The 19,200-nt window shown below is 40.4% G+C and overlaps 2 protein-coding genes across 2 annotated transcripts; both read left to right on the plus strand.

Annotated features, from left to right (window-relative positions):
- Nucleotides 1–4,821: 4,821 nt before the first annotated feature.
- On the plus strand, nt 4,822–10,667 carry LOC310830489 (olfactory receptor 14A16-like; the record flags this gene model as incomplete). The annotated part of the gene is made up of 2 exons (XM_083710269.1): nt 4,822–5,140; nt 10,042–10,667. 2 exons carry the CDS (start codon nt 4,822–4,824, stop codon nt 10,665–10,667), a joined length of 945 nt encoding a protein of 314 aa, XP_083566395.1.
- A 5,988-nt stretch (nt 10,668–16,655) lies between these two features.
- Nucleotides 16,656–17,627, plus strand: LOC310830490 (olfactory receptor 14A16-like; the record flags this gene model as incomplete). The annotated part of the gene is made up of 1 exon (XM_083710270.1): nt 16,656–17,627. One exon carries the CDS (start codon nt 16,656–16,658, stop codon nt 17,625–17,627), a length of 972 nt encoding a protein of 323 aa, XP_083566396.1.
- Between the last annotated feature and the right edge of the window lie 1,573 nt (nt 17,628–19,200).

Below are 19,200 nucleotides of genomic sequence, written 5' to 3' on the forward strand. Positions count from 1 at the left end.
AGGATAATATCTGTATAGAGTATAACACTAATTATAGAAAACCTGAAATTCTATGAGGAAACTTTGAAGCAGCTAAATAGATTTTTCTCAATTGATCTAGAAGGGGTACATTGCTTATATTGCAAATTGTGAAAATATATTGCTTATATTGCAAATTGTGAAAATTGGTGTAGTGGTTAAAATATCCGTCTTTGCCCTGCAGCCCTCTGCATGCTTTTTTATGATTTTGATTGGTTTTAGAGATTTTACAAATTTCACCATCATAATACATAATACATACCTTATTCCTTTTAACCTTAATACTTTAACTCTAAACAAGTTTGTACTTCCCTCCTTCCTTCTTCTGGTTTCTCTATATTTTCTGTATATTTATGCATTTGTCATGTTTACATTCTATGCGTACTTAATACTATGGAATAATACTATTCAAAATTTAATTAAATATACATCCTTCAATTGTTGTAATATATTTATTCAATGTTCTTAAATCCAAAATGAATGATTTTTAATAAACATTATGCGGTTTATTTCAGTCCTGCGAGTGTCTATTTCCAAACTCTTCTAAAACTAGTAAATCGGTGTTATCCAATTTTATCCAATCACCCAACCATGTTATACAGGCAGCCTCATAGTAAAGTTTAAGGCCCTCTGCATGCTTTTTCTCTAGCTCCCATCATAAGTGACTTTGGGCTATGCTGCCCAGGCCTTGGGCTAATTCAATAATCTATGGCCTTTAAAAGTGGGTGGGGTTGTTGTTTTTGTCTGTTACTCTATTGTGGATTTTTGTGTTTTTATATTGTAAAGTGCCCTGTGATCCGCAGATGAAAGGTGGCATAGAATTGCTGTGGTTGTTGTTTTGCTTAATCTGAATTTTATTGTATTTCACTTAAGGTGTAATAACTGTAATAAGTTGAATGAATGAATTTTCTATGGAAAAGTAAAGCAATGGGAATTACCGCTCACACCTTTAGCAGTGGGCGGAGTTTGCAACCCAGCTCAGGCTTCCTGCGTTCTACTCCCTCCCTGGCTAGCTAATCAGCTGCAGGCTGGGGGGTGGAGCAAGGGCCAGGTAAGATGGGCTCCAACTGACCTTCCTCCCAGTTGGTCTTTGGAGTAAAGCAATGGGAAACATTTTAACCCACACTTACACCACTACACTTAATTGTGGTTGCCTATCCACGACTGGACATAACGGTCAGGGCTACCTTTACCTTTACCCTCCAAAATGTCCCTATTTTCATCAGAGGAATGTTGGAGGGTATGTGTTTTCCCTGACTTTTGCCTGGCTCATGTTAATGGTTCAGAGTGTTTGTCCTGCTTGCACCTTTGATACAAGAATCAGCTCCTAGTGAACTATGTATAGCTCTTGATATAACATCTTTCTTGTCCATTGTAATGGAAGGCAACAGTGTTTCTCTTTTTTGTAATAGTATTTTGTTCTTTTTTCCATATCCAAAGTTACATTTGTTACTCAACAATTATATTCCAATCCAGCAAAACTAGTGACTTCCCGCTCACCCAACATCGATGTTTATAACTCAGATTACATACAATTGCATTTTAAGGTTTTGTTTTATCTAATTTAATTCCCTCTAACATGTTTGTACATATATTCTGCTGTTTTCTTACACTTCAGTGCCATCAATTCTGCCATCTCTGCATATTCCAAGATTTTCATCAACCATTCTTCCTTTATTTCATTTCTGCTGCTATAGTCACATATATAAATATCATTGAGGGATTCAATGGGATTCCTTGGGATTTCATTGTCTAATATCCCCAACAGAAAGGATTCCTGCCCCCCCTAATTTCATTATGTCCCCAAAAGTCTTTGAAAAGACAACAGACTTCCTAACTCCAAATGTGCAGGGAGGATCAGATGAACACATTGCAAACTGACGGGAAAAAATGGAGTCACCATTAACCTGTAGAGGTACTCTGCTGCACAGGAACACTGAGGATTGCATTTTGCTTAAATTTATGACTTAGAAACCAGGAAGATAAGACTCCCTATGCCCAGCATTTCAGAAGTTCTCATCTTCATCCCAGCTTTATCCCATAGAAGCAGCAGAATAAATTGCATATTTCAAAAAACCCTTTTCTCTTTAGTTTTGTTTATTGGCTGACAGCTCGAAGGAGAAACAGGAGGTTAGTGATAAACACACAATCAGTATACAATCTTCATCCTCTGAATCTTGCCTGTCTGCAGAATAAGGCATAACCTTTCCTCTACCATCTACTGGTTATGTTCATCCCTTAACATTCCAGGGAGCTAGGATCACTTTCATCTCTATATTAGAGAGGATGGATGTATCAGTGATTGGTTGTGGCCTGCACTTGCTGACTTTGCAACAGACTGTCTAAAGTTGAACATATCTTTCTTGAATAAACAAATCTTTGGTTATTTCTAGGTGTGAGTTCTTTAGTGGATACAAGGGTTTACAATAAACAAAATAAGGCACATTTATGTCTCTACTCGAAATTCCTTGCAGAACTACTCATGTGGAGTTGACATGCAGGTGGGACTTGCTGTGATAGTTTCATTCTCACTTTAACCTATTATAGGCTCAGGTAGCTCCTTTTGTGATTCAAGGACCCGCCACCCACTTGAGAATAAGAAAGACACAGGGACACAGTATATTAGGTTAATGGGCTAAAAAAGACCACAACTTTATTGATTACAGCATGTGAGATGTATTGGCTTAGGCATTGCATCAAACAACAGAGCGTGACTCTCCCCCCCCCCTCAGGGAGGTGTGAGTCTAACCAGGGTTAACCACCAGTGGGAGGAGCCTGTTGATGCAAATACAACTGAAAGCTCCCCCTGATGTCACCGGGGGTCATGCCATGGCCCTAGCCACCAGCATGGGGAATCAGGCAGGATCCATGACTACCAGATTCCTTTACTGGAATACCCATAAAGTGGAGGGGTAGGCGGTGGCCATACCCTGCCCTCCAAATACACAAACATATTCCAGTGCCTAACCTCCAATACCTAAAAATTTGTGACAATTTGCTATAAGGTAGACGAAAAACCAAGTGGCCGGTGCCATTTTGACAGTTGGATAAAAATTCCTACCAGGCCCCTTGGACAACCAAGGCGACCAACCAAAGGTCCATAGCAATGACAAGAACCAAGGAATGAACTGAAGGGAGGGTGGGTGGGCGATCTGACGAAAACCAGCAACACAATGAAGGGGAAATGCTGCTTTGGCAGCATTTGAGCAGCTAAACCCCGCCCCCAAGCATCCATCTGATTGGTTGGCTGCCAGGGGGCATGGCGTGGCAGCCGGGACAGCTAGGCAGGGGCCAGAACGCCCCCTGCCAATGTGGGAAACAGCTCCCACCCACAACTCCTCCCCTCTGTAAGAAGGAGAGGCTTTACAAAAAGGTTTATGAAATGTGAAGAAACTCCATCTGGGTGCAGTGCAAAAGCATCAGGAACATTCAGACATACAGTTACTACTTATCCCACAGGTGCTGGTTTTAAGAGGCACTCTTTGCCAATGAGTGGTATTCCTCATGGTCATGATCACACCTGCCCAAAGCCAGAATTTCCAGCCTGAGTTAGACACCAGCCAGCAGCAGAGAGGTTCGGATTCTCTCAGGCAGAGGAGAGCTGGCACTTGCCGACTCCCCCTGCTCTTGTTGAAACTAAAAGGAATGCAGATAAGAAAGTAGCTAGAAGCAGGCTGGAACAAGCCAAAGCTCTCAGGCAGGCACAAAAAGCAAGAGAGAGAGCTTTTCTTCACCAGAAGAGGAGTTGGTTGACACAGTGAGCCCAAGAAGCTGATGAATGGGAAGGGTTTTAGACAGAAAAGAAACCAAGAAACACAAGGTTCATAGGTTCAGTATATTCTGCAGACACTGGAAGCATTCCTCAGAAGGGTCAACTTGGGTGTACCAAAGGACGCTAGGCGAGAGGGCCCTGAAGATAATGGCTTTGTTTGCAATAAATCTTCAAGTTAATTACTCTGGTGTACTGTGTTATCAAGCCAGCTGCCTGGACTCATTACATTCATTATTAACATTGATAGTTAGAGCTATCCATGTCAGAAGAATTTCATACAGATGGGTATATCTGATATAGCTGTTGTGGAATGATTAGTTCCCTTCATAGTTTTGTTATTATTATGATAACCAAAACAAACAAATTAGCAAAACTAAACAAAATGCAGTATTGTTTCTATACAGCCCTAATGCTGAGGTGTGTTGAATTCCTGTGAGAGTAAATCTCTAGAAAGACAGGAGAATTATTAATAAGTGTCTTCCCCATGTTGATTCATGTTTATTGTCATCATAAATCCAACTGCTGGAGGATTGCTATAAAATTGCAGGCATGGGTGGAGAAATATGCATATCCATTTAATTTCACTGGAGAAGCATACTGGAGAGAACCCTATGAAGAAGAAAAAAGTAAGATACCATTCTATATTTTTCAATTGCACTTACAATGAAAGTAATGTATTTGTCATCCGTCCTTTCTTCTTTCTCCCTAACTGTCATATCCTCTCCTACATAGATAGTAACTCTCTCCAGCAACTATCTACCTTTGTTCACAAATCTTGCATAACACAAAGTACCTCAGCATGTGTTGCATCTATTTTCTGGATATTTTCAGATACTTTCACACTAGGAAGCAAAGTGTAACTTGGATTACATGAATTTGCTATAATTTTCTAACACAGTGGTCTACAGTTGGCAACAGTAAAGTGGATGAAAAATAATAACAATTATAACAATCCTAAATAAAATGGGCTCCCCTTTTAACAGCTGGTTTCTGCTTCCTTCCATAGCAACATGAATGTGAAGAAGCAGAGCATGGATAATCAATCATCTTTCTCAGAATTTCTCCTCCTAGAATTCTCAGATGTTCGGGAACTACAAATTCTACATTTCATTATATTCCTAGTATTGTACTTGGCAACTGTCACAGGGAATCTTCTCATCATCTCTGCAGTAGCCTTTGACCACCACCTGCATACACCCATGTACTTCTTCCTGATGAACTTGGCCATGCAGGACCTGGGACAAGTTTCAGTCATTGTTCCCAAGTCCATGCTCAATTCCCTCATGAACACCAGGTACATTTCCTACTCTGGGTGTGTTGCACAACTATTCTTCTTTGTCTTCTTTGTGGGATCTGACTTCTTTCTTCTCACAGTGATGGCATATGATCGGTATGTTGCCATTTGCAAACCATTGCATTATGGGATGCTGATGAATAGGCAAGCGTATATTCAAATGATTAGCAGTGTATGGATTGGCAGCTTTTTCTATGGAGTGTTACACACGGGAGGAACCTTTGCATCCCCCTTTTGTTCCAATGTAGTCAATCAATTTTTTTGTGAAATCCCACAAGTACTTAAGCTGGCCTGCACGGATTTGTATCTAGTGGAAATAGGAGCTATTGCTATAAGTGCTGCCTTTGGGATTGGCTGCTTTATCTTCAACATTATAACCTATGTGTACATTTTCACTGCGGTGCTGAAAATCCCCTCAACTGAAGGAAGGCAAAAGGCTTTCTCAACTTGCCTTCCCCATCTCATTGTATACTGCCTGTTTGTATTTACTTCATACTTTGCTTTCTTCAAGCCTGCCTCATTACATCTGGATTTGGCATTTACAGTGATGTATTCCATGGTCCCACCCTTGATGAATCCAGTAATCTATAGCATGAGAAATAGGGAGATTAAAAATGCACTATCAAAGCTATTGCGTTTGCGTCACTCCTCTATGAAAAACATTTCCAGTCTTATTTTGTGAAGGAAAATTCTGTATGCGGTATAATACTAATGATAGGAAACTGGAAATTCTATGAGGAAACTTTGAAGCAGCTAAATAGATTTAGCTTAGTGTTCTCAATTGTTCTAGAAGGGGTACATTGCTTATATTGCAAATTGTGAGAATTGGTGTAGTGGTTAAAATTTCCTTATTTGCTCTGCAGCTCTCCACATGCTTTGGTCTCTGGCTACCATCATAAATGACTTTGGGCTTTGCTAATTAAACAATTTATGGCCTTTTAAAGTGGATGGGGTTATTGTTTTTGTCTGTTATTGTATTATGTATTTTTGTGTTTTTATATTGCAAACTTCCCTGTGATCCGTGGATGAAGGGTGGTATAGAATTGTTATGGTTGTTGTTCTGCTTAATCTGAATTATTGTATTTCAGTTATGGTACATTGACTATAATACGTAAGTTGAATCAATGAATTTTCCATAGAAAGGTAAAGCAATGGGAAACATTTTAACTCACACTTACACCACTGTACCTGACTGTCGTTGCATACCCTCCAAAAGTCCTCAGATAAAAACGTCCCTATTTTCATCAGAGGAATGTTGGGGTGTATGTGTTTTCCTTGACTTTTGCCTGGCTCATGTTAATGGTTCAGTGTGTTTCTCCTGCTTGCACCTTTGATACAAGAATCAGCCCCTGGTGAACTATGTATAGCTCTTGTTATAACATCTTTCTTTTCCATTGCAATGGAAGGCAACAGTCGTCCTCTTTTTTGTAACAGTATTTTGTTCTTTTTTCCATATCCAAAGTTACATTTGTTGCTCAGCAATTATATTCTAATTCAACAAAACTAGTGACTTCCCGCTTACCCAACATCTATGTTTATGATTCAGATTACATACGATTGCATTTTAAGGTTCTGTCTTATCTAATTTAATTCTCTCTAACATGTTTGTACATATATTCTGCTGTTTTCTTACACTTCAAACCCTGCTGTGATCTTCACATATGGGAAAATAACTTTTTATATAGACTAGAAATGGTTCCAATCTAAATAATAATAATAATAATAATAATAATAATAATAATAATAAAAACATTCTAGAGGGTTAGGATCACTTTCATCTCTAAAAGAGAGAGAATGGATGTATCAGTGATTGGTTGCAGCCTGCAGCTGCTGACTTTGCAATGTACTGTCTAAAGTTATGCATATCATCCTTGAATAAACAAATCTTTCTAGGTGTGAGTTCTTTATTTTATACAAGGGCTTACAATATACACCTAAAAACAAGGCACATTTATGTCTCTACTCAAAATGCCTTGCAGAACTACTCCTGTGGAGTTGACATGCAGGTGAGACTTGCTTTGATAGTTTCATTCTCACTTTAACCTATTATAGGCACAGAAAGTTCTTTTTACAAAAAAGATTATAAAATGTGAAGAAAATCCATCTAGGTGCATTGCAAAAGCATCAGGAACTTCCAGACAAACAGAAATAACAATAATTAATTATTTATACCCTGGCCATCTGACTGGGTTGCCCCAACCATTCTGGGTGGCTCTCAACAGAATATTAAAAACACGAAAAAACATCAAACATTAAAAACTTCCCTAAACAGGGCTGCCTTCAGATGTCTTCTATAGGTCAGATAATTGTTTATTTCCTTGACATCTGATGGGAGGGCATTCCACAGGGCAAGCGCCACTACCGAGAAGGCCCTCTGCCTGGTTCCCTGCAACCCCAGTTCTCGCAGTGAAGGAACTGCCAGAACGCCCTCGGTGCTGGACCTCAGTGTCCAGGCTGAATGATGGGAGTGACTGGGCCAGGTATACTGGGCCGAGGCCATTTGGGGCTTGAAAGGTCAGCACCAACACTTTGCATTTCGTACTGGGAGCTAATGTAGGTCTTTCAGGACCAGTGTTATATGGTTTCAGTGGCCATTCCCAATAACCAGTCTAGCTGTTGCATTCTACATTAATTGTATTTTTCCAGGTCACCTTCAAAGGTAACCCCATGTAGAGCACATTGCAGTAGCTCAAGCGGGAGATAACTATAGCATGCACCACTCTGGCGAAACAGTCTATAGGCAGCTAGAGTCTAAGCCTGCATAGCAGATGGAGCTGGTACATGATTGATATATGAATATTTCTCCTAAAAATTGTATTTTCCCACAATTATGCCTAATACAGACTCTCCTCCCTGCAAGAGAGGGGAGTGGTTGTGGGCGGGAGCCCGAGCTCCGCCCCTAGCAGGGGGCATTAGCCCCCTGCCTTCACCTCACCTGGCTGGCGCCCACGCCCCTCAGCAGGCATCCAACCAGGTGCCTGGGGGGGGGCGTGTTCAGCAGCTTTTTGCTGCGGCGCCAGCCTTCGCCTGGCCTCATTCTTCGTCCTCTCGCCGCGAGTCACCCACCCTCCACTCCCTTTAGTTAGGGCTTAGGTCACTGGCCTTGCTATGGACCTTAGGTTGGTCGCCCTGGTTGTCTAGGGGGCCTGGTAGGAGTTTTTCCATTTGGCATTAGGCCTTTTTGGTTTTTTCGCCTACCTCGTAGCAATCGTCACAACTTTTTGTGGTATTGGTGGGTAGGTTAGGCATTGGATAATGTGTGGTGCTGTGTCGAAGAGCTAGGTGTGGCCATCGCCTATGCCTTCAATTTTTAGGGGTATTCCGTTAAAGGAATCTGGCGGTCGTGTATTCTGTCCGATGCCTGCTTGGCGGGAGGCCATGGCACGACCCCCGGTGACATTAGGGGTGAGCCTATAGTTGGATCGGCATCAACAGGCTCCACCTACTGGTGAATAAACCCACTTGTTCAAGAAATCCAATGCCTAAGCCAATACCTCTTCACTGCTGTAATCAATAAAGTTGTGGCCTTTCCTTGCCTATTAACCTTACATCACGTGTCCTTGTGTATTCTTTCCACATTGCGGGGGTCGGGTCCTCGAACCACAAATGCATTTTGCAAACAAGCTTTATTTCTAATATGTGTTTAATTCCTGTGGGAGCAAATCTCCAGAAAGACAGAAGAGTTATTCAGAAATCTCCTCCCCATGTTGACAAATGTTTATTGTCACAGTAGATCCAAGCGTAGGAAGATTCTTATAAAATTGCATGTATGGCTGCATAGATATGCAGTCATTTCATTTCAATGGAATGAAACATAATCTGAAGTGGAGAGAAATCTATGAAGAATAATAGTAAGCTGCTTATACTCATTTTCTCAATTGCATTTGCAATGAAAATAATAAATCCCTTCAACTCTCTGCCCCTTCTCCTCCTCTCTATTTCTCTGCCATATTCTCTCTTCCACATATAGTCACTTTGTAACTCTCCCTTTGTGCAACCCTCTTTCTCTTTTCATGACTAGTACAACACAAAGTACATTAACATGTGTTTTGTCTGTTTTTGTGTTTCTGTACTTTTCATTCGTGCCAGTCACAAGCTACTTTTTTCCTTTGTGCTGGTCACAAGTCCAAACATCCCTATGTTCATATAATTTTATGTTCTCATTTTGTATTTTTATTCTAGATACTCTACTAACTTCAAAAAAAAAATTGATAGCAGTGTACCACAAAATGCCAAGTTTTGCCTATCAATAACTCTGACCAAAGCCTAATATTTGTTGCTTGTTAATATTGTTGGCATGGTTGTGATTCCTCTAATGTGAATTGCTCCAATGTTCTTCCAGTCTTTTAACCCCGCTTCTTGCACTGCTCATGCAGTGCCTAAGAGAAAATCCTGATGTTTTAAATTATCTTTAGGAAAATCATATGATACAATCTGTTCTGATCTATGTTGTCACAAATTATCACTGCAATAGGTTGACTAGTTAGAAGGGGCACTGTAAATCAAGTCAGGAACAATGCCATCTTCTTTTGCAGACAGTGCAGGACTCTTTCTTGACATACTTTTCTTTTTTCAAATTCCCTTTAATCACTTTGTTTTGCTTTCTTCCACAGCAACATGATTGTGATGGAGCAAATCATAGTTAATCAGTCCTCTCTGTCAGGATTTCTTCTTCTAGAATTCTCAGAGCTCCGAGAGCTACAGATTTTATACTTTGTTGTGTTCCTTGCTTTTTATCTGGCAGCACTTACAGGAAATCTTCTCATCATCTCTGCAGTAGCCTTTGACCATCACCTGCACACCCCCATGTACTTCTTTCTGATGAACTTGGCCTTACAAGACCTTGGCTCAGTTTCAGTCATTATGCCGAAATCCATGGCCAATACCATCTTAAATACAAGGTACATTTCAAATCTGGGATGTGTTGCTCAAGTACTCTTTTTTCTCTTCTTCATAGCATCAGATTTCTTTCTCCTTACAGTCATGGCATATGATCGGTACATTGCCATTTGCAAACCGTTACAGTATGAGATGTTGATGAATAGGCAGGCCTGTACCCAAATGATCATTAGTGTATGGATCATCAGCTTTTTCTACGGAGTGTTACATACTGGGGGCACGTTTGCACCCCCTTTTTGTTCCAATCTGGTCAATCAGTTTTTCTGTGAAGTCCCAGAGTTACTTAAACTGACTTGCTCTGATTTGTACCTACTTGAAATTGGAGTTCTTGCATTCAGTTTAGTCATTGCGTTAGGCTGCTTCATCTTCATCGTTGTAACTTATGTGTACATATTCAGCTCAGTGTTGAAAATCCCCTCTAGTGCAGGGAGGCAAAAGGCCTTTTCAACTTGCCTTCCACATCTAAGTGTTTGCTCCCTATTTGTATTCACTGGATACTTTGCTTACCTTAAGCCCATATTTAATAGCCCACCATACCTGAATTTGGCTTTTACAGTGATATATTCCATGGTTCCACCACTGATGAATCCAGTAATCTACAGCATGAGAAATAAGGAAATTAAAAATGCTCTGTCAAAGCTGTTGGGTTTAAGGCACTCCTCTATGAATACCTTTCCCAGCTAATTATGTAAATGTAAATTCTGTATATAACTCTAATGATAGGAAACTGTAAGTCTGATGAGGAAAGTTTGCATGAGTTACATATATTCAGCTCAGGTCTGCTTTACAAGGCAAAACTGAACTAACATATTCAAATTAGAAGAGCACTTTTTATTATTAAGCGTTATGAATGTTCCTAATAGTATCAACTGTTCAAAAGTCATACAGATGTTTTTCAGAATGTGATGAACAAGAGTCTTAGACATTTTTATGTATAGACTAAATGCTCATCCATCAGGGATGTGTAGTACTGAGCAAGATAACCTTTCAAGTCACTCCCTGCTCTGATTCCTTGATGCACACCAATGCAGAATCAAAATTCCCTTTGTTACATGAAAACAGGCTCATTCTGCTACACTAGCTCAGCTGCACCAATCAATCTTTACATAGACATTGAATTATGTATGCAAAATTGAAGTTTAAATTAAACTGATTGCAAAGCAAAAAAAGCATCACATTTGTATGTAAGTCTGTATGCATTTATTTATTATTTTTTAAATTGTTTCCTACGAAGCATTTCAAATCTACTTCACCATAAAACAAAACACATATATAAAATGCAGGAATAAAGTGCATCAAAGACTTGTGAAGGAAATGCCTTTGCACTGCAAAATTTGGGGACCCAAGCCTGCAATAGAATGATGGGAAGTTTTGCTGTTGATTGATTGATTGATTTTAAATGTACCAAAGTTTGCCAGCTCTGTTTACTGTATTGGCTGGTGGTTGCTGACTTGCCCTGTCAACTTGCCTTGTACGCAAATATGAACCTTGTGTTTGTGTAAAGTTGGCAATGGCTGAACAGTTATAACAAATACTATGTTTCCATGTGTTAGGACAGGGGTCTGCAACCCGCGGCTCCGGAGCCGCATGTGGCTCTTTTACACCTTTGCCGCGGCTCCGGGGCGGATACTAGCGAGGGGAGGAGGCGCATTGTGCACCCTGACACTCCCCACTGTGACGGGCGCTGTACTGGCTGTGATGTCGCATGGGGGCGGTGCGTGCGTTAGTCACGCACTGTCCCGACGTCACCTTCCCACCCGCTGTCAGATCGCGGCTCTGGAGATATATTTGTTTTAAATGTCGCAATGGTTTTGCGGCTCCCAGTTTTTTTTCTTCTTCGGAAATGGGTCCAAGTGGCTCTTTTTGTCTTAAAGGTTGCAGACCCCTGTGTTAGGATGTACCAGGCTTTGTCATAATTTGTTAATTAAATGCTAATTACAGAAATGTATAAAAGACTTTGTACTTTCCTTGTTTGGGGCGGTACCTTTGGGTTGTCGCCTGATGTGCAGCAGAAATAAAGAAAAGAGACAATTTTGGCTTGCTTTGAATATTCCTTAGTTGCGTTTTCATTCAAGAAGCTCCCTATCTGGGAACGGACAGGCTTAGCATAACCAGCCACTCCATTGACAAAATGATTCCATATATAAAAACAATTTGAAATGCAATGCAGGAACACGTTCCTCTTCAACCAAGTCTTTGGCTGATTAACATCCTATATACTTTTATATGTGTTTGTGGGAGGGTATTGGTGTGTTTTGTTTTCCTTCTTGTTTTTATTATGTATTTTGTGTTTCTATCTTGTATTTTTATCCTGTAAACCACCCTGAGAGCTTTGGATGACGAGCGGTATACAAATTTCATAAATAATAATAATTCCAAAGGCTTGTTGAAGGATGAACAGGTCCTGAAGAACAAGAGAAGTGACACCTAATATATAAAAGGAAGAACTTCCAAAAGGTAGGTGTCATCACAGTAGAGACCTATTTCCTATATTGTATAGGAAATGGATATCCTAATGAGCTGGTATCTTCAGGATACCCTCTTCTAAAGAGCACAGTGACCCATCAGGAATGGGACATTGTGTCCCACAGCTGAATAAGCTTTGTCTCACCATATCTGTACCAGGACCTTAGCCTGGTAGATAATTTGCAGCAAGCACAATTCTTTTAGCAGCTGTCTATTTCTGCTTCAGTGAGCTGTCAAGTTCAGAAATTATACTGAAGCTTCTGAGTCGACCTCATGGACAACCTCACATAGAGCACATTGCAGTAATCCAATATGAAGGCATGGACACCAGTGGTCAAGCTATCCCAGTCCAGAAGTTACCACAGCTGACTTAACACCTAAAGTTGGTATAAGGGCACTCCTAGCCATGGAAGTCATTGGTCTTCCAATGACCAAGATGGATCCAGGTGCACTCCTCCAAGGGAGTACAACCCCCTTTCAAATAACTCTTCCTCAGCATCAGTATTAAAATGGTGAGGGAAGATGCCACTAGTATGTGAGGTGAAACAAACCCATTCTCCACAAGAGTCTGTTGCGTTGGACAGTCTTGTCACTTCCTACTTCTTTGGAATAAAATAGAAAGGAGTAGGTGAGATAGGACTTATCCTAATGGCCTTCTGGGGCAAATCCAAAGAGGGGAGAATGGTAGCACATTTTATATGGTGCTTTGAGAAACTTCACCAAGTACAGAATGTGGTGCCCTACATTTTGAAGAGCAGCAATCCATTCATCACTACTTCACCTATCCAGAAGCAGCTTTATTTGCTATAACCCCCTCCCCCCAAAAGAAACCACAAACTGAATTCAAAGTGCTAGTTTTGACCTACAAAGCCCTAATGGTAGATTGTGGTTATGATAGGGAAAACCTCTAAAGAGGTTTTCCTGCAGAGCAGGAAAGGTTTGATATCTGTGGTTTCTTTATGAGGAAAAAAATATCAAGGTGTTGTGGCAAAGGTTCTCCTCCAATGCCCCCAAACATTGTGTGGCACAAGGTAGGTCATGCATATTGCCATTGTGCAAGTTCCATGGGAACAAAGACCAGATCCTGACTTCTGAAAGTTGAAAGAAGTGCCAGCGTGCTGGACCGACCTTCCTTCCTTCCTTCCTTCCTTCCTTCCTTCCTTCCTTCCTTTCCTGATCCCATGTTATAATACTTATTCTGAAACCAATTGTAAACTGTGTGGTGTACCCTCCAACATTCCTCAGATGAAAATATGGACTGATTCTACCATAGGAGCCAATGTATAGGGACTGAGGGGTCTTTGCCACCCCCCCCAAAAAAAAATATTTGAGGGACCCAGCAACCCCAAATTAATGGGCATTGCCATTCAAACAGTGTGTGTGTGCCACGCCATGTGGTCAATTATGTGCATTTTTGTTTCTTTATATTGTAAACCACCCTGTGAATCTTGGCTAAAGGGTAGTACAGAAATTTTATAAATAAATAAATAAAAAATTCAGGAACCCAATTTTCCACAGTCTTTAAAAAGCATATTATCAAAAAGAACAAGCTATTTTTGTTTCCATAAACTCCAACTACTGAGAAGTGCTGGATTCCCATGACAGTAAATCTCCTGCAACACAAAAGATAAATTAATACATCATAATTGACAGCTTCTTATTATCACCATAGAGCTGTGTATAGAATGACTTTTATAAAATGGCATGTACTGTATGGCTGGAGAAATACACTGTCATCTGACTTAGTTGGAGGAGAACAACAATTTGAAGCTGAGAGAAATCTGGAAAGAAAAAATAGTAAGCTGCTATATCCTTAATTTTTTTCCCTTGTCGTCTTAGAGTTGCTTAGTTGCTCTCACTATGAACACTCACTCACTTTGAATATATACCCTTGCCCTTCCTCTTACAGTGGTACCTCGGGTTAAGAACTTAATTTGTTCTGGAGGTCTGTTCTTAACCTGAAACTGTTCTTAATCTGAGGTACCACTTTAGCTAATGGGGCCTCCTACTGCCGCTGCGCTGCTGCCACGCAATTTCTGTTCTCATCCTGAAGCAAAGTTCTTATCCTGAGGTACTATTTCTGGGTTAGCGGGGTCTGTAACCTGAAGTGTCTGTAACCTGAAGTGTCTGTAACCCGAGGTACCACTGTACATTCATTTGTTTCTTCCATGTGCATCTCTCTCTCTCTCTCTCTCTCTCTCTCTCTTCTTCCACTTACATTGACTCTTTTTCTCAATACTCTCTATGTCAATGAATCTCACACAGATCAGAGTACTGTAAATTGTTTTCACATAAAGACATAATCCCATCACAGAGGAACACAATCTGTTGTGTAATCTCTAGTAAAGATGGTGGAGCTCTCAATTTTATTTCCCCCTCCCTGAAATCTTAAATTCAGTTTGCAGGAGTTTCACATCAGTTTCTCTCCCCCAATAAACAGCCTAGATGAAAATCCATACATATTTCCAGGCAATTTCCTCCTAAAATATTCATTTTAACACAACTATGCCTAATACATGCCTTTTACAAGAAATTTTCCAAAATATAATGTATTTCTGTACATTTCCATTAATCAGTGATGTATTTTTGGTTGCCCTTTACCATACTATACATAATTTTTATGGCTTGTTTTTTGCTGGCTGGAGAACAGTGTTGCAAAATTCATAGAAATGTAAATTTGTTTTGTATGGTCACGTTTCATTTTCTATATCAGTTCAGGTAGTGTCTGTTAGGTATGAAATTCCCCCCTCCTGAACCTGTAATATAGATCCACAACCAACATGAGCTGTATTAAAATTAAATTTGGTCTTAATCTGCAAAAATTACCTTAACAAAGACACTTGAGAAATTTTAAGGGGCATGATTGTAAAGGAAGCCTACAGACTTTGGTAAGATTTTTCAAATTTCTTGTGGATGCATAACAATGAGTGTGAATCACACAGAGAATATCATTTTCTGAAATTATGGACTAACTAAGTGAAGAAAGTGTATGTTAAATGTTACTTGGTGTTTTGATATTGCTGAATAACTGAGTTTTTGAGCCTTAGAATGTTTAACCCTCTCTCCTTTCATCTCTCACTCTCCTTTGAAATGTCTTCCACTCCCATACAATGTTATGGCCACCTTGGATGACTTCTAAATTCACAGGGCATAGGGCTAGGCTTTTTCTAGGGCTATTCATTTTCTTTGCACCACACATAAACTTATACCCTCTGACTGTCGGAGTCAGTATGCCTCAAAAATACCATTTGCTGGGAATCACAAGTGAGAAGAGTGCAGCTCCATTCAGGCCCTACTGTAGGATTCCCATAGGTTTCTGGTTGGCCACTGTGAGAATATGATGCTAGACTAGATTTGCCTTTGACTTTATCCAGCCGGGCAGTTCTTTTGGTTTTTGGCACATGCCAGAAATTCAGGTGGCACAATTAAATTAGATTTCGGGCTGTGGCAAAACAAAAGCCACTTCTAAGTTCAAACAAGCACAACAAGACTTTTGTAGTAGAGAAAGTAATGAGGAAATGCATTGGAAAGTTTGAAATAACAATTGCCTGTCATGGTGTTGAGTAACCTCTGAAAAAGAAAATCAGAATGAATATTAAATAAACAAGGGATATTATAAAACCTCCTTGCAAAATTGAGGAAACATATCAGGATGAATGCTCAATAATTGAGAGCCAGTGTGGCATAATGGTTAGAGTGTTGGACCATTACCTGGGAGAGTAAGGATGAATCCCCACACAGCATGAAGCTCACTAGGTGACTATGGGCCAGTCACCATATCTTAGCTTACCCACAGGGCTGTTGTGAGGATCAAATGGAGAGGAGGAGGACTATGTACCCCACCTTGACCTCCTTGGAAGATAAAGGTGATATATAAATGTAATAGTAATAATAATAATAATAATAATAATAATAATAATGGTGTATTGAATTACCTAATACAAATATAATTAATTGAAACAATATTGTATTATTCCCCTGCCTAACCATGATTCAAAAGTCACTTTTTCTCTTGCTTTCCTGTGTATATTTTAGATTGTACACTGGAACTAGCATAGCTGTTCTTTGGAAAGTGCTATATTCTGAAATAATGATGATGCAGTGGTAGTAGTAGTAATTTGAAATTAAGTCCAAGTACTGTAGCTTCAATAGTTACATTAGGCTCTCATTTTAACAACTCTCCTTCTGCTTCCTTCAACAGTCAACATGCATCTTAAAGAGCAAAGCAGAATTAATCAAACATCAATCACAGAATTTCTCCTTCTGGAATTCTCTGAGGTTCGGGAACTACAGATTCTACACTTTCTTCTGTTCCTAGTATTGTACTTGGCAACTGTCACAGGGAACCTTCTCATCATCTCTGCAGTAGTCTTTGACCCCCACCTGCACACCCCCATGTACTTCTTCCTCATGAACTTGGCTATGCAGGACCTGGGGCAGGTTTCAGTCATCATCCCTAAATTCATGTCCAATTCCCTCATGAACACCAGGCACATTTCCTATTCTGGGTGTGTTGCTCAGGTCCTCTTCTTTCTCTTTTTCTTAGCATCTGATTTCTCCCTTCTCACAGTCATGGCATATGATAGGTACATTGCCATCTGCAACCCATTGCAATATGAAGTGTTGATGAATAAGCAGACCTGCATCCAAATGGTTACTAGTGTGTGGATCAGCAGTTTTTTCTATGGAGTGTTACACACAGGAGGCACCTTTGCACCCACCTTTTGCTCCAATATTGTCAATCAGTTTTTCTGTGAAATCCCACAGTTACTTAAACTCACCTGCTCTGATTTGTACCTACTTGAAATTGGAATTGTTGTGGTAAGTGCTGTCATTGGGTTAGGTTGTTTTATCTTCATCATCATCACCTATGTGCACATCTTCTCTGCAGTGTTGAAAATCCCTTCTATTGAAGGGAGGCAAAAGGCCTTCTCAACATGCCTTCCACACCTCATTGTTTTCTCCATATTTGTGTTCACTGGCTGCTTTGCTTATCTCAAGCCAACCTCTAATACCCCCTCACATCTGGACTTGGCACTTACCGTTATATATTCCATGTTTCCGCCACTGATGAATCCAGTAATCTACAGCATGAGAAACAAGGAGATAAAACTTTCCCTGTTAAAACTGTTGGGTTTGAGACACTCTAAGAACTCATTCTTTAGTTTTCTTGTGTAAATGTGGGTGGTATGTCATCCTGTGTATGCAGAGAAAATGTCGTGGACTACAACCTCAATTATTCTACAGAGTGGCAGTATAAGTTGGAATACTGCAATGGGCTGGCCTGCGCTGTGGACCTTTTTCACACAAGGTGAACAATTCATATTATTGAAGTGTTTATTTAGTGCCACCCACTTGACAAAGTAGCATAAGCCCAAGAATACTTTTAATGATTGACTGATTTTTAGACCATCCTTTAAGGATGTGATTGTTTATTTATGGCTGTGTATGGAGCCATTTATGGCTCCATTGCTGTATTTAAGAAAATACAGCAATGGAGATAAAAATATGACTAATATTAATCCAATTGAAACCACATTGTATCCCCTTAAAATTGAACCATAACATTTAAAACTATCAGTAACAATTTATAAAATCTATAGCAAATAAAAAACAAAATGAGAGTAATGTTGTGAGCTGTTTCTTAAACTTTCTCCCAAATTCCCATTTCTACCGCTCATTTTAATATTGCATTTCACTTAGGATTCTGGGTGCAATGTTCCTGAGAAAGAAATATTCTATTGATGTATGAAGTTGGGGGTGGAGAGGGCGGTCCACCCCGGGTACCACTCTGGGGTGTGTGTGACAAGATGGCCCCTGCCTCCCCCCAGCTGTAGAGCAGCCGAGGGCATGTGCAGTCAGTATGGGTGCCACTCGCGTGCACCATCCATATGGGCATTCATACAGGCTGCCTTTTGCATGGCGACCGTATGGGCTGCCGCTCTCGTATGCCGTCCATATGGGGAGCCGTACGGATGTTGCGTGTACGCCATCGGGTGCCGCCTCAGTGTATTGCCCCGGGTGCCGGAGAGGGTTCCTCCGCCACTGTATTGATGTGGTTCATCTTACTACCCGCTCCAAGTGACTGATGCAAGATTAAGTCAAGGTCACAATGACTATGCAAAAACCCACACAGTAGTTACATTATCTTCCATCACTTACAGTCACTTGTGTTGGGGAAATAAACCAGTGTAAATTATGCTGGACTTACTCTGGTGTGGCCTGGCTGAGTGGAGAAACATCTGTCTGAGCCAAAAATCTGCTGTATCATAACTCTCTCAACCAAGCAGATCTAGGACAGATCTACACTCATGGCTGTTAACGTTAAGGAAGGGTTAAGGAATGGTTTGATAATCATATGGCCACATGACGTTTCCCTTTTAATGTTTGTGATGCATTATTAAAATGTGACACCAGAAGGCGCTGCAGAGCAACCAGCAACTAACAGTATCTCACCTTGACAAGATTATGAGGTTAAAAAAATATTTTTTTATTCAAAAATTACATTAAAAAACAAATGACTTAACACTGGGGTCAGCAAACTTTTTCAGCAGGGGGCCGATCCACAGTCCCTCAGACCTTGTGGGGGGCAGGACTATATTTTGGAGGAGGGGGGGATGAATGAATTCCTATGCCCCACAAATAACCCAGAGATGCATTTTAAATAAAAGGACACATTCTACTCACATATGAACACGCTAATTCCTAGACCGTCCGTGGGCCGGATTTGGAAGGCGATTGGGCCGGATCC

This window comes from Podarcis gaigeae (genome assembly GCF_964106915.1).
Source record: "Podarcis gaigeae genome assembly, chromosome: 13".
NCBI classification, from domain to species: domain Eukaryota; kingdom Metazoa; phylum Chordata; class Lepidosauria; order Squamata; family Lacertidae; genus Podarcis; species Podarcis gaigeae.